We start from the raw sequence: 14,805 nt of genomic DNA on the forward strand, positions 1-14,805 counted from the left end.
TATCGCTGCTAATTACCAGCAATTTCGAATCTAATTCTTGGTATGTTACAATTATCGTGTCAGCACTTCGAATTTAAATCGACAATCACTGCAATTAGCCCGGGGCCTGTGCTCTGACGTTGGCAAAACAAATAATTAATCAATCAATAAGACAATTAAAATATTCGAAAGGCTTATAAAACAGGCGTAAGCAGCCCAATCCTTTCATGCTCTAGATAGTGGGGTCATGGGAAGGCTGTTTCAACTGCAGGAATACTGCCTGCGGGCAATGGCGCATAGGGATGACATGGATGGTACCGAGGGCAGGGCACTCAGCTTGCAGCACATTAGCTCCCTGATCCTCGTTATATCGGCGCAGTATCCCCTGATCTCCTATGTCGCCTACAACCGCAATGACATGGAGAAGGTCACGGCATGTCTCAGCGTGGTGTTCACCAATATGTTAACGGTTATAAAAATTTCTACATTTTTGGCAAACAGAAAGGACTTTTGGGAAATGATTCGCCGCTTCAGGAAAATGCATGAACACTGTAAGTGGGCTGCTCATAATGTTCAAAGACAGCTTTTGAAACGGCTATTTCGAGCAGCAAGTCACATTCCTAGGTACCGAGAGGGATTGGACTACGTTGCCGAGGCCAACAAGCTAGCATCTTTTCTGGGAAGAGCATATTGCTTGTCCTGCGGCCTAACAGGACTCTACTTTATGCTGGGACCCATTGTGAAAATTGGGGCTTGCCGTTGGCATGGCACAACATGCGACAAGGAGCTGCCCATGCCAATGAAGTAAGAATGCATTGAGATTCCTAAGAGTTGTACTCCTTCTTCTCCTCCTCCAGGTTTCCATTTAACGATCTGGAAAGCCCCGGATACGAAGTTTGTTTCCTCTACACCGTACTAGTCACTGTCGTCGTTGTTGCCTACGCCTCGGCAGTCGATGGCCTATTTATTTCGTTTGCGATTAATCTGCGAGCTCATTTCCAAACACTGCAGAGCCAAATTGAAAACTGGGAGTTTCCTTCATCCAAGCCAGACACACAGATCAGGCTGAAATCTATCGTTGAATACCACGTGCTACTGCTGTCCCTATCCCGGAAGTTACGATCGATGTACACACCCACCGTGATGGGGCAGTTCGTCATAACCTCCTTGCAGGTTGGCGTTATAATATACCAACTAGTGACAGTGAGTATATAGAACGATTGCTCTCGAAGCGATCCCTTAAAGAACGCATCCTTGTCCCACTCTCGCTCAGAACATGGACTCTGTCATGGATCTCTTGCTGTATGCATCGTTCTTTGGCTCAATCATGCTGCAATTATTTATCTATTGCTACGGCGGGGAAATCATCAAGGCTGAGGTGGGATTTTAAAGTAGTGGTAAGTGTATTCTCATGTGGCTTGATTTCCTGTCCTCTAGAGTCTGCAGGTTGATACTGCTGTCCGGCTCTCCAACTGGCATCTGGCTTCTCCCAAGTCACGTACATCTTTGTCGTTGATCATTCTTCAGTCTCAAAAGGAAGTGCTTATTAGGGCTGGCTTCTTTGTTGCATCCCTGGCCAATTTCGTTGGGGTAACTCCGATGCACTCTTATGAATATTTCAGCTAACGTTTATGCTTGCAGATCTGTCGAACAGCCCTATCGTTGATTACCCTCATCAAATCTATTGAGTAATTAATGTAATTTAACTAAATAAAAAAGTGACTTTCACTAGCTACTCTGCACTCTTTAAGTGTTACTGTTTAATATCAGAAGACATAATACATCTAATTAAAATCCAACTTTTTGTCATATTCTAAATCATTCCTTTCATAAGCAACTGCGAACTGATGTCTAGCCAGATATAACTCGTAATACTTGTGAAACGATGCAAAGCACCATATGGAAGAATAGCGCGATCGAAAAACAGTGGGAGAGAATTTTTCCTGATAGGACTTGACATGCTTATCGCTTCGGAATTATACTTAAGCATAGGCACTCACTGAATTGAAATAAGACCTCAAATTGAGCAATGCACCGTGGTGCGAGTGTAATAAGATCATAAATAAATCCGTTCCAACCTTACCGCTCAACCTTAACTTACGGAGAAATTTCGGGTGTGGTAAAAATGTTTTGAAATTTTCAAGATAAAATAATAAAAAGGAATGTGATTGTTTGGTTGGATTTTAGACTTTTTATATGGGCGTGATAAAATAAAAACGTAAAACGTTCCAGATTGATTATTATTTGGAGAACGGTCTGTAATTGTCTGCAACAAGGCGTTACATTTCCGGTTAAACAGGTTGAAATAAGAAGCATAAGTTGAAAAATATTGGAAACACACTAGTTTAGCAAAAAAACATACTTACTGAGTTGCACCAAAGATTGCACTGGTAGGACATTTTCCAACACTCTCTATGCTTTTCAAACGTTATTTCTGATACAAGTACATTATGTCAATGTGAGCGCCAACCATTTTATTATTGTCCACTTGGACAGATTTTAAACTATTATATGATAACAAAAATAATTTTAAATATTGTCAGAAGTAATCAAAAAAGTTTTCATCAAAAAGGGAAACATTCAATAAGTTGTAGTTATTTAATACCAGGGAATACTTTGTGAATACGGAGTTTTGGGCTTAAATTTCAATTGAAGTTAAATAGTTTCGTGGCTCCGTGATAGACGTACTTGAAAAGTGACTTTCTCAAACTACTGTGCAACGAAATGCGACATCCGTTGAGGGGTCCGATAGGCTGGCACAAAAGTTGGGTTCCCAGTGACCAGAGCTCTGCGATGACAACCTCAAGTCTTGCAATCCGCGCATCCGTAGCGCTTATTCTGTTGATGTGGACTGGTTCCGGGCATTGCCAAGTGGGATACGTGCGGCACCTGTCGGAGCTGCGGATAAGGGAACTTGAAAAATTGGCGGTTCGTATGCAGGGCTCCATCAACACCGAAAAGTATGCCTGCGAGAGCTATTTTGACTACGTCTGTAGCCGCAATAGACCCCTCTTCTCGATCATGGGTAAGTGAGGATAGCCTGTATTGGGGGAGTGCATATACCTAATGCATATACCCTATCCAAGGACACATGCCGCAAATGGGCGATCTTATGCAGTTGCTGACCGACTTGCAGAACGATCCAGAGCCATTCGAGGCAAAGCAGAAGACGCTGGACTTCTTCATCTCGTGCAACTTGCACCACGCGCTGGAAGACTGCTATCGTGAGACCTATGAGTATTTCAAGCCACTTTTCGGGTATATAGTTACAAAAAACATGCTCGATGGAGAATCCCACGAGCTGGCTGACTTCCTGGGCATTTTGGAGCGCTTCGTCGTCAGGTTTCAGAAGGACAGAGAGTCGAATCCCATTCTCAGCAAGCTGGCCACGTACAAGCAGAAGTTCAAAACGCCGCGTGTCTACTTCCATGCTAGAGACCTGAGCCGGGAGTACAAGGACCTGCGGATCTACCGGGAGAGCTACGAACACAACGTGCGCAATCTGGAGCAGCACCGAAAACTGAATTCAACATACGAGCTGGGGGTTCAGCGCACCATGCTGGATTGGAGCATGTACCTCTATCAGAGCCGCAACAAGCCCATGTCCTACTTCTACTCCACGTTTACGGTCCATTTGTACATGATGCTTTTTAATAGTCTGGAGCGACAGCGAGATTTCACGCGGTTTCGCGAAGATGTGGAGTGTTTAAGGCTGCCCCAGTTCGTTAACGTTCTGGATGAGGCCAGAATGCTGGCTGTGATCTACTTAAAGAGCTTCCGAGCCGCCTGGATAGACTACAGCGCCTGGATCAACTCGCCCCCACAGAACAGTGGGATATACGATCAGGAAAATGGGGTCCTTCAAAAGTACCATCTTGACAACAAGCGTATATTTTTCACTCTTTACGCTCAGAACTTTTGTGAGTTTGGGAAGGATCTGGCCGAGCACGTCTTCTATCTGGGCCTTAAGCAGAACAAGGACTTTTACGACATATACTCTTGTGGTTTTCAAACGGAGAACCCTATGACTTGTGTTTAATAGATCAAGTCATTTTCTATCATACATATATATAATAAAGCATTAACATCCTCTTAACGCTGTATAAACCATTTGAATGAAATGGCTTTCACTATCGAAAACACTATAATCAAGTTGCCCGAATATCAGATACCCGTTACTCAGCTAGTGAAAGAGCGAACTAGAAATTTCTGGCATATCGAGTGGTGTGGGGGAAAAATAATAAAATAGAAAAAAAATCGTATAATTTTTGAAAGCGTGGGCGTGGGAGAGTTGGATGGTTTGTGGACAAAAAAAATTGTTGACTTACCGATAGAAATTGGCAAAACAAAAACTGAAATGTAAAACAAGAGAGAATGCGATGTAGTATCTGTACTGATAGAAATTTACAAGATTAATAAAAATATAAAAAAATATAAATATATATATTGATATTATATTTTTCAAAATATGGGTGTCAACAAACTTGCGCTGCGTCTATGTCTCAAGAATCTGTTTTTGAATCTTAACTTTCTAGCTTTTATAGTTCCAGAGATCTCGACGTTCATACGGACGGACAGAGTTAGATGGACTTTTGATCCTGATCAAGAATATATATCCTTTATATGCTCGGAAAAGGTTTCCCTCTACCTGTTACATATTTTTCAATGAATCTAGTATCTAGGGTACAACTTTCTTAAACTAGACTTTATATTCAAATTCAGAGTAACGGGTATAAAAATGAAAAGAAAAAGGAATCCGAGATCTCTGAGTTCGTAAGCATTGGATTGCAGTGTAAGTGGAAAATGGTATTATTCAATTTACACAAAACAAATTTCATTGATCCAAGCTCTGGCCATTTTGGATAAATTCAACTCATATTCATATTCATATTCAAATTCATAGCGACCTTAGTCTTTTGACACCTTTCGTTCAAATTTAATTTACAGTGATCTGCACGCTTCGTTAAAGTATCTTTGGTAATACCGTAGGCCATTGTTGGGTTTCAAACGAAATGCTCAATACACCTTGAGATTAATGTTGTTATTGCTTTAATCGTGGGCTTTAATCATGAACCGTGCCAGAGTCCTTCCCTTCTTTTAAATCCACCACTGTTCCTCAAACTTCTTTGGTGTCCCTCGTTATTGCAGTTGTGCCTTTGTCACTGCGTCTGCGGTCGCGACTGATTTCTGCAGCCTAAACTTTTGCACCTCGTCAAAGTAATCCTTTGCCTCCTGTCTGTGATAAAGTTTCGCCAAGTCGGCGCAAGTTTTGCCAACACCATCCACAGCCGCCAAGTCTGCGCCGTGCGTAACCAGGACTTTGATGAGCTCCATGCTAGCGTCCATAACCACTGCAAGCAAAGAGCGAATTTAAATTCTATTAAAGCAGTTGCAGTCCTTCTAGTCCCACCTGCGCGCATAAGAAGGGTCCAGCCGCAGATGTCTCTGGCCTCCGCATTCGCTCCCGCTTCGAGAGCGAACTTGACTATTTCCAGTTGATTGGCGTCAACGGCGCAGTGGGCGGGAGTCATGCCGTTACTGTCCGTCGCCTCCAGGCGGGCCTTCTTGTTCAGCAGAATGCGAGCGGACGGCAGGTGACCGTAGTAAAAAGCCAGCTGTGAGGTTTAAAGCTCGTTAATAACTGGCAATTTAGACTAGGGCGGTCACCAACGTGCAGCGGAGTCCGTCCGCTTCCCGGACTTCCAATGTGGACGCTGCAACCGGCCGAGAGCAGCAAGTCGATGATGCACATCTCGCCCTGAATAATGGCATTGGCAAGTGGCAGGAATCCGTTGGAAGCCGGATATTCCATCAGGCTCGGGCGTCGACGCAGCATTCTTTTAACCAGGAATTGCTGCCCCTTTCTTATGGCTCGGCTTAGGCAGTGTGTAGATGGGAGTGCTGCAGCCGTGCAAGCCTAAAGTTTTAGAAAGGGTAATTGTTATTGCGGACGATCCCATTTATACGAAACAAGACAGAACGCAGCAGTCGACTTCTTCGACTATCAGATACCCGTTACCTGGCTATTAAAATGTAGCCTTATTAATTTAACATTTTGTTGACTTGGCGATACAAATTAACAAAATAAGAAAATACAAAATTATCATATATATCAAAATTGTGGCCGCGTCAGCTTTTTGGAGTTTGGAGTTAAAGTGGACATGGGTCAACAAACTTGCGCCTACGGAAACTGTATGCCTAATCTAAACTCTGTAACTTGTGATAAATCGAATTAATAATATTTACAACTATTTCAGGCGAGATAGCCAAAGGCACATAACGATGTCCATCCTTCGAAACTGTCAGCGCTTTTATACGTAGTCGATATCCGAAGTTTTCTTCCAGATTTGTAACTGTTATGGGTGAACTGGAAGTCCAATCCAACTGTAACCAGCCCAGTCTTTTATGGAACTTATCTATACTGTAGACGGAGGCATTTTTTAACAAGGACCAATGAAGTTGAACGCTGTTAACGGTAGGATTGGAAATTCGCGACACGAAATCAGGCCACAAGAGTTTATGCTCTTCCTGGTCCAATTTATCGCCAAGCTCATCTTCGCTTTGATTTGACTCCTTTTCCAAGGTGCTGCACATCGGGCAACTTTGAGGTGTTTGAACAAAATATTTCCGCTAAACCTGGCGATAACAATTGACGAAGCAACGCCATGGTTACCAAAAAATCGAACTCTGTTGCCAACTCTCGAAAGCAATTGTTAAGCCAATATCAGCATGTTGCCACGCCCACACTTTTGAAAAATGTTTAGATATTTTTTTAATTTTTATTAGTCTTGTAAATTTCTATCGATTTGCTAAAAATCTTTTTACCACGCCCACTTTAAAGACCACAAACCGCACAAAAATCCCACGCCCACAATTTGATTTTTAATTTTTTTAATTTTTACTCGTTTTATTCCCCAATATCTATCGATAAGCCAGACAAATTATGAAATTTCGCGTTGGCGCTTACACAAGCTGAGTAATTGGTATCTGATAGTCGGGGACTTCGACTATAGCATACTCTCTCGTTATATTACTTGTTCAGTTTATTTGTTTCAGTTTATTAAAAAACTTGACCACGCATACTATAACATTTACAAGCCGCTCAAAACTGCAACGCTTTTATTGAACATTATTTTAAATTAATTTAAACTGCAACGCTATTATTGAAAATTATTTTAAATTAATTTAATTTTATTATTTTTCCTGCCAATTCCTATCGATATGCCAGCAAGAATTTTGAACTCTCTGGTTTGCATTTTTTCTAGCTGAGTAACGGGTATCTTATAACCGAGCGATGTCTCTTGCTTATAATTAAGTTTCCTTGTTAAAATAGAGACACGACATTCGTTGAAATTGACTTTAATGGAGAGCACCCTTTATAAATTCGTCAAAAAAATAAATTAACGTTGTGTTCAGAAACTAATATAATTTAAAAGTTTCCAGGCGACATTTCAACTGTTGCCAGCACCCAACTCTCTGCTGATATTACGTCTAGTAAGTGAGTGGATCGTTAAAAAGTCGTTGTAACAAAAGAACTATTGCTTCTTGCAGGAGCATGTGTGCCAACCTAACGAGCCTTTGAGATACGCTTCCACGTCGGCAATGATTCCGGAATTTTCAGCCGACAGTTATCTCACCCTGCACAATGAGCCAACTCATCGACCACCATGGAGGCATGGGCACCGGGCCACAGAGATAGGAGTATCTCGTTTTCAGCCGAGTCTCGGCTGACATGTCAAACACAAAGACTGGCACAAGCACATGCGGAAAATTATCATTTGTCAAAATCACAACATGAAACCGTTTTAAATTTAGCCACTCTGCAGCCAGACGCCAAAGCCACCGCATCCCCCAGCTTAAGCCCGCACGTCGTCCTGCGGCGGCCTCACTGTGCTTTTGCCGGCCCGAAATGACAATGTCTGCGGCTGAAGCTGGGAAAAGTTGAGTTGTCATCTCTGCGGCGGCTGCTCCTGAATTCTCATTGATTGAAAACGACCGTGCCAACCGTCAAGGCGGCAGTTCTGGCTGCTTTGGACGGCGGGCTTTCAATATCATTATCTGTGACAGGGGACTCATAACTTCAATTAACAAATGGCAATTGAAAATACCAAGAAGGAAAGCAATTGTATGTTGCGCGGCGGCGGGGACACGGACCCAGTGGCTTTTATAGTTCATGGGATCTCGACGTTCATACGGATGGACATGGCCAGTTCGACTGGCCTATTGAGCCTTCTGCCTATCACATACTTTTCAACAAATCTTTTGTGCCCTTTTACTTTACGAGCAACGAGTATAATTAAGATTAAAAGTACGGCGACGGAAATTTATTGGTGTAACTGGATACATAGCTGTAATTAATAATAAGTTTCTTGTTCCACCCAGCCACCTGGATTTCTTCTTATTAGAAATCGACGACTTTCATCAAAAAAGAAAATTAGTAGACCAAAGGGGAACGCATATATCCACCAAATAAATCTGGAAAAACATTAGGTTTAAACCGTTTTTCATATTAGTTGTACTTACTTGATGGAATACATTCTCAATGTTTTTTCAAATACTGGAACATAGCAAAGTAGACAGGCAATAATGAATTCCAGAACCAAAGCGAAGTTAAGTACATGATTGCCCATACCTTGCTGAAGTATTGAGTTTCGACGAGTTTTACATATTAAAAGGTCGAAAACCTGTGTCACAACAATCGACACAAAAAACCCGGTGCCTGCTGTATATTCAAGAACTTTACGTTCCCTGTAGGTCTGCAAACATTTCAATTACGTTAAATATAATAAGAGAAGACCAAATAGAACACAATACAGTTACCCATTCTTGTCCGTAGCCATCTTCAAGGTCTTCTACATTTTTTGAGTCCCAGTCTTCTCGAATTCCTTTAAGTCTGGAGGGGGGAAATCCGTGTTCTGCCATTATAGCAAAAAAAGTAAAGAAACATGCAACCGTTTGTATAACTCCAATTTGCAAGTAAGCCATTAGAATTAACCTAATGATTTAGAGATACCAAACATGTTAATCATAACTACTTCCAGGGGGTAAGTATCAATAAGCTTATTGGCGAAAAAAATATATTTGGTACAATATATATGTTTTATATTTTATATTTTAAACAACATATAAACAAACTACATATTTTTAAAACTCCTTTGGCAAAGCTCTATATGTTGACATGCGAAAAAAATTAAAAAATGTATTACTTTTTGAGTTTTTGTGCGCGGGTGCATATCTAACGTTAAATGTGAAATTAAGCTGCGTGGCTTTAGAGCAAATGATCTGGTAAAAATAAGTTTTTGGGAGTATATAGGGGGATGCTGGGATGAAAGCAATTTTTAGGAATATACTTTGCCTTAAGAGAACTTATCTATATGAGTATATAAACTCAGACTCTTACATCCTAGTAATATAAATATTTATTAATAAATTTAAGAAAAATAGATATAGGACCACTCTTGATCTACGGAATAAGCTATACAAACTTACTTTTTATTTACCAAACGGTCTTCAAACGGATCTCTAGGCATACGCGCCATTATATCAGATTCAGCCTTTTCATAAGCTAGCGATATTGCCGGAAGCATGTCAGTGCCGATATCGATGCATAGAATTGCTATAGTGCCTAGAGCTAAAGGTATATCAAATATCACAAAAAATAAAAACGGCACTATTTCAGGAAGATTTGAAGTCAAGGTATATGCGATGGACTTTTTAAGATTATCGAAAATAATCCGCCCCTCTTCAATGCCAACAACAATGGACGCAAAATTGTCATCCAATAGAATCATATCTGCCGCCTGCTTAGAAACGTCAGATCCAGAAATACCCATTGCAACGCCAATATCGGCTCTTTTCAGTGCCGGAGAGTCATTCACACCATCGCCAGTTACAGCAACAATTTCACCACGTCTTTGGCAAGCTTCTACGATTATAAGCTTTTGCTGTGGAGAGGTTCGGGCAAAAACGATCTCATTATGATAGTATATTACAGCGTCTAACTCTTCGGCTTTCATCTCTCGAAGCTCACCACCGTGGACCACAATGGCAGTGGCTTGTCGGGAATCGATGTCGAGAACTGTAACGCCACGTTGTTTGGCAATGTCCTCTGCAGTAGGCGTTGTAATTATGCCCACACTGCGGGCTATGGCTTTAGCTGTAATAGGGTGATCTCCAGTCACCATGATTACACGTACGCCTGCGGAACGGCACTTTGCAACTGCGTCTGGAACTGCTGCTCGTGGCGGGTCTATTAATGATATTAATCCCAGAAAACGAAGATTTTCTAATGGAAAATTTGGAGGATCTGCGTTGAACTCGTAAGAAATTGGGTATTTAGACATGGGAAGTACAAGGTCAGCAAATCCCAATACTCTTTCGCCCATACCGCCCATTTCCAAATAAGCTTCTTCGAATTCCAATTTTAATGCAGGTGTAAGTTCTACGGACAGCCCTTGAATTAGTATCGTACTACAGCGATCCAATATTCTCTCTGGTGCTCCTTTCATCTCAACTATAAAGTATCCATCTCCTGAATTAAATTCGTGAACAGAAACTTGATATTTTTCCGTTGAATTAAAGGGAATTTCGGTCAATTTGATATGCTTTTGACGAAAAGCACTAATACCTCCAGAAATAGTTTCGGTGAACTTTAAAAGAGCAGCCTCTGATGCGTTGCCATTGACATCCTTTTTGAATACGGGTATATCATCTTGACCACCTTTAAATTCAGCTGAATTGCAAAGTGCGGCACACATAAAAAGAGCATTAAAAGATTTATCCTCAATTTTAAAGTGGGATCCTCGAAAAGATTCAGTAGTGTCAGATTCAACAATTATTTGATCATACCACAAGTGAGCAACAGTCATTCGATTTTGAGTCAGGGTTCCTGTTTTGTCTGAACAAATTGTTGATGTCGAACCCAATGTCTCGACAGCTTCCAAGTTCTTAACCAAACAATTTTTGGATGCCATGCGCTTTGCAGTAAGGGTTAAACATACGGTAACAGTTACGAGTAAGCCCTCTGGTACGTTTGCGACTATAATGCCTATAAGAAACACAACTGCATCAATAAATTCATAACCTAATGTTAAACTTATCGCAAAAAAAGATAGTCCTAGTATTACTGCAAATATTGTAATAAACCGAATAAAAAGTTGTATTTCCCGGGAAATGGGTGACTGAACATCGTCCAGTCCTGCCGCTAAGTTTGCTATACGTCCCATTACTGTACTGTCCCCAGTTGCAATGACAACACCTCGGCAGGTACCTTCGAGTACGTTTGTAGAAAAGAAAGCCAAGTTCTTTGTTTCCAAAGGGTTTTCATGTGTAAACTCTGTAGATCTCACTTGAGGCTCGGATTCTCCAGTCAAGGAAGAGTTATCCACTTTAAGTCCATGAGCTTCCAATATTCGAATGTCAGCGGGTACCCTATCACCAAATTTAACTTCCACAATATCTCCTTTTACTAGTTCGTCTGAAGTTACTGTGTTTATTTCCCCTTCTCGTATAACTGTTGCGTATTGTGGAACAAGGTTTTTAAATGAATCCATTATAGAAGAGGATTTATGAACCTAATAAGTAAAAAATTATTAAGACTATTATCCCAAAAATGTTAACAATTATTTGTATACTAAAAATTGGTGTATTTAAACAAGAGAGAATACAACAGTCGGGTTCCCCGACTATCAGATATCCGTTACTCAGCTAGTGCGAATGCGAAATTTCATAATTTTTCTTGGATTATCGATAGATATTAGTGAATTAAATGAGAAAACATTTTAGAAAATGTTCAAAAGTGTGGGCGTGACCAGTTTGGCGGCTTTAAGGCGTTAGAGTGGTCGTGGCAAACAGTTTTTTGGCAAATCGATAGAACTGTAATACAAAAAGGAAAAAATATCAATACATTTTTCAAGTCTGGTCGCAGCAGATTTCTGCGGCTTGTGGGTGTCGCAACATGAAAAAGCTGCATCTCAACACTTTAGCTTTTATAGTTCCGGGGATCGAGGCGTTCATGCGGACAGACGTACAGGGCCAGATCGACTCATCTATTGATCCAGATAAAGAATTTGTATACTTTATACGGTCGGAAACGCTTCCTTCTGCCTGATACATAATTTTCAACGAATCCAGTGTACCCTTTTACTCTAAGAGAATAATAAGAGAAACAGGTCCTAAATATCAAATAACCGCTAAGGGGCAAAACCAAACTTAGACTTGACTTGTAATAAGAGTAATTGTAATTTTTAGAAACATTTTTAATATTTATTTATTTACCTGAAAATATGTAAATAACCCCGTGACTATTACCAAAACAGTCAATGCAATGCCAAGATAGAGATTGTCATCTGGTGGTTCGTGCTGGGTTTGTAATTGTATAAGATATCCGACAAAACAAAGAAAAGATCCTGCCCAAAGTAGTATTGCGAATCCACCAAACATGGTTTTTAAGAAAACAATCCATTTTGGTGTTGGAGGCTGCGGCGTAAGTATGTTAGGACCATTTATTTCCAATCTTAACTTGGCCTCAACAAAAGACAACCCCTATTAAAAAATATTATCACTTATAATCGTAGATCGTTGTAGATTCTCATACCCTGTTAGGATCTGTCTTTAGGCGCTCTAATAGTTCGTCTACAGATATTTTATGATTGTCAGTTTCCACATCTTTTTTAAAAGACTGAATGTCCTTTTTCTTTTCTTTTCCATTAATTTTGTGTTCTTTATTTTTTTTTTTTGATGGCATCCTCTTACGTTTTGTAGTTTTTTTGATTAAAAGGGCTATGCTATATTGATACAATAAAACATTTTTAAATATAACTTGTTAATTGTTAAATATAATATGTTAAACATAAATTTTTCAACATACATATAAACATATTTAAAAAAATTGAAACATAAACAACAAGCGAGTGTAGTTTAGTTTTATTAGAGATTCACTGAAAATATTGAAAGTCCAATTAATACATAAGAATCTATTGCTCCCCAGCTATGAAGAGTAAAGTATGAAATCGTATAGGAGATTGTTTAACACTCTTTAACACTGTTTGTTACACTCAGTACCAATAATAATCGCACACTATATATCGATGGGGATACATGCGCAGCTTATGCCAATTGGCAAGTAGAGGGAGTTAACAAAATCGAAATACCTATGTTAGGTAAATTATTAGAGCCATTAGAGCAGATAGATTGGTATAAGTTATTAAATAAAGTAGAACTTCCATTAATAATTCTAGTAGTACTCAAGAATCACTTAGTATTCTATTATTTGGTGTTAGGTAAAAGGGCCTATATCTGATGAATTATAAGAATATATTGAGGACAAGTTTAATATAGAGCAATCTGTTCAAATGCTAATAATATATATATAAATGCTGTTCATAATGCTAATAGTAATATCCAGTCACAACATAAGAAAGAGTGAAGAAACATAAAGTCCGTTTGGAATATAAACTTTGAGATTTTGTAGCTATACGTAATATTGATACAACATCTAGACTTAATTAAATAATAAATAATTCACACCTAAATATTGCGACCTTACAAAATAGAGTATTTGAAAATTACCGCTATGAAATCTATCAAATCTAGTTGTGTTGCGTGATCACATTTAGAATCAATGATCTTCATGTCCAATCTCAACTCTTTAGCTTTAATAGTTCCTGACTTTGTTGATCAGAAATATATATACTTCATATGGTCTGTTACATACTTTATAGCGAATCTAGTATACCATTTAACGGGTAAAAAATGTTGTTATTATTATATTGTGAGCATATTTGTATAAAGCCTTTAATGGTATAGACACACTTTTGTAATTGATAAGCAACAGTCGAAGAACTCCACTACACCGTTCTGTAATGATACTTTTAACCACCCTCACAGTCTATGAAAAGAGGAATTGTTCCCAGAAGCCTTATAAATTATCACAGCTGTACTGAATGCTGCTAAAAATCTAAAAATCTCCAGGCGAACGGGTCTCCTGGCTGTCATTACCTCTTAAAGAAGCTGGAAACGACAGTGAGCCAAATGTGGCCAATTAGCCTCCAGTCGTCTGATGATACGGAAGGCGAATAACGAAATAATCCTGAAAAAAAAATCATAACTGGACAAATAGGCGATGAAGAGAGCCCAAGCAATTTCCTTTGTATGATAATAGAACTGGTAGAAGGGAATGGGCCGTGACGAGGCGGGATGCCACCTGTCTGGTGGCTTAAAGCGAAATGGGTTTGATTTTAATCAGAATAATGGGCTCCGACGCCGCATGATGACGTGTCTGCTCTAATTAAATAATTTATATAAATTGCCACCGCTCTACCACGCAAAAACCCGCAGGAATTTCCTGTTCCGCCGCACTCGATCTTATCCTGCAGGAGCAGGCCCAGGTCGGAATCCCGGCGAATCGGCAAGCAATTCGGGCATTAGCTGCTATCAATCCGCTTCCTCCGGCAGGTGTGTTAAAAAGTTAAAAAGCTAGGCCCACAAAGGAGATGGTGCTCACATGCTGAGAAATTAGCGGAGGATAATCCGTCACCGGTTCCGCTTCCGAGCAATCTCTGCACGTACATGGTGCACTTTGTTTATCGCAACGCCAGACTACGAGGCTTATGTAAGCGTGCCAGTCAATACTGATGGGAAGTGGGAAAGGGGGCTCCTTGTCTAGCAGGGCGTTCTAGGACGGCGTCTCCGGCAGAAGGGAAAGTCGTTATTAGCCAACAATTCGGCTGAAAGCTTTCGGCCAGCAAGCTTTCGTTTTGTTTGGGGTCAACTGTCAAAACTGACAGCAGTGCTCTCTGCGTTGGGGACTCTCTCCTCGTTTCGGCG

The 14,805-nt window shown here is 40.2% G+C and overlaps 4 protein-coding genes across 6 annotated transcripts; 2 read left to right on the forward strand and 2 right to left on the reverse strand.

Annotated features, from left to right (window-relative positions):
* The first annotated feature begins 226 nt into the window (after positions 1-226).
* LOC117145356 (odorant receptor 82a) lies at positions 227-1,671 on the forward strand. Its single transcript, XM_033310975.1, has 6 exons — positions 227-530; positions 585-783; positions 837-1,182; positions 1,253-1,357; positions 1,417-1,569; positions 1,621-1,671. Exons 1-6 carry the CDS (start codon positions 227-229, stop codon positions 1,669-1,671), a joined length of 1,158 nt encoding a protein of 385 aa, XP_033166866.1.
* A 1,087-nt stretch (positions 1,672-2,758) lies between these two features.
* On the forward strand, positions 2,759-4,325 carry LOC117145373. Its single transcript, XM_033310997.1, has 2 exons — positions 2,759-3,004; positions 3,066-4,325. Exons 1-2 carry the CDS (start codon positions 2,773-2,775, stop codon positions 4,016-4,018), a joined length of 1,185 nt encoding a protein of 394 aa, XP_033166888.1. The 5' UTR covers positions 2,759-2,772; the 3' UTR covers positions 4,019-4,325.
* Positions 4,326-5,118: 793 nt separating this feature from the next.
* Positions 5,119-6,573, reverse strand: LOC117144659 (poly [ADP-ribose] polymerase tankyrase). The gene is made up of 4 exons (XM_033309959.1): positions 6,226-6,573; positions 5,651-5,896; positions 5,390-5,594; positions 5,119-5,330 (listed from the first exon to the last, which is right to left on the reverse strand). The coding sequence occupies exons 1-4, from the start codon at positions 6,571-6,573 to the stop codon at positions 5,119-5,121; spliced, it is 1,011 nt and encodes a 336-aa protein (XP_033165850.1).
* Positions 6,574-8,281: 1,708 nt separating this feature from the next.
* Positions 8,282-12,742, reverse strand: LOC117144658 (sodium/potassium-transporting ATPase subunit alpha). 3 transcript variants are annotated; one of them, XM_033309958.1, is made up of 6 exons: positions 12,575-12,742; positions 12,256-12,522; positions 9,469-11,552; positions 8,800-8,974; positions 8,503-8,735; positions 8,282-8,454 (listed from the first exon to the last, which is right to left on the reverse strand). In XM_033309958.1, the coding sequence occupies exons 1-6, from the start codon at positions 12,722-12,724 to the stop codon at positions 8,334-8,336; spliced, it is 3,030 nt and encodes a 1,009-aa protein (XP_033165849.1). In that variant the 5' UTR covers positions 12,725-12,742; the 3' UTR covers positions 8,282-8,333. The 3 variants fall into 3 exon arrangements, 2 of the variants coding, with proteins under 2 accessions (XP_033165849.1, XP_033165848.1); XM_033309957.1 differs by lacking the exon at positions 12,575-12,742 and having other exon boundaries at positions 8,503-8,536; positions 8,612-8,735; positions 12,256-12,509; XR_004459651.1 differs by lacking the exons at positions 8,282-8,454; positions 12,575-12,742 and having other exon boundaries at positions 8,645-8,735; positions 8,800-8,894; positions 12,256-12,509.
* Between the last annotated feature and the right edge of the window lie 2,063 nt (positions 12,743-14,805).

Source organism: Drosophila mauritiana, chromosome 3R (assembly GCF_004382145.1).
Source record: "Drosophila mauritiana strain mau12 chromosome 3R, ASM438214v1, whole genome shotgun sequence".
NCBI classification, from domain to species: domain Eukaryota; kingdom Metazoa; phylum Arthropoda; class Insecta; order Diptera; family Drosophilidae; genus Drosophila; species Drosophila mauritiana.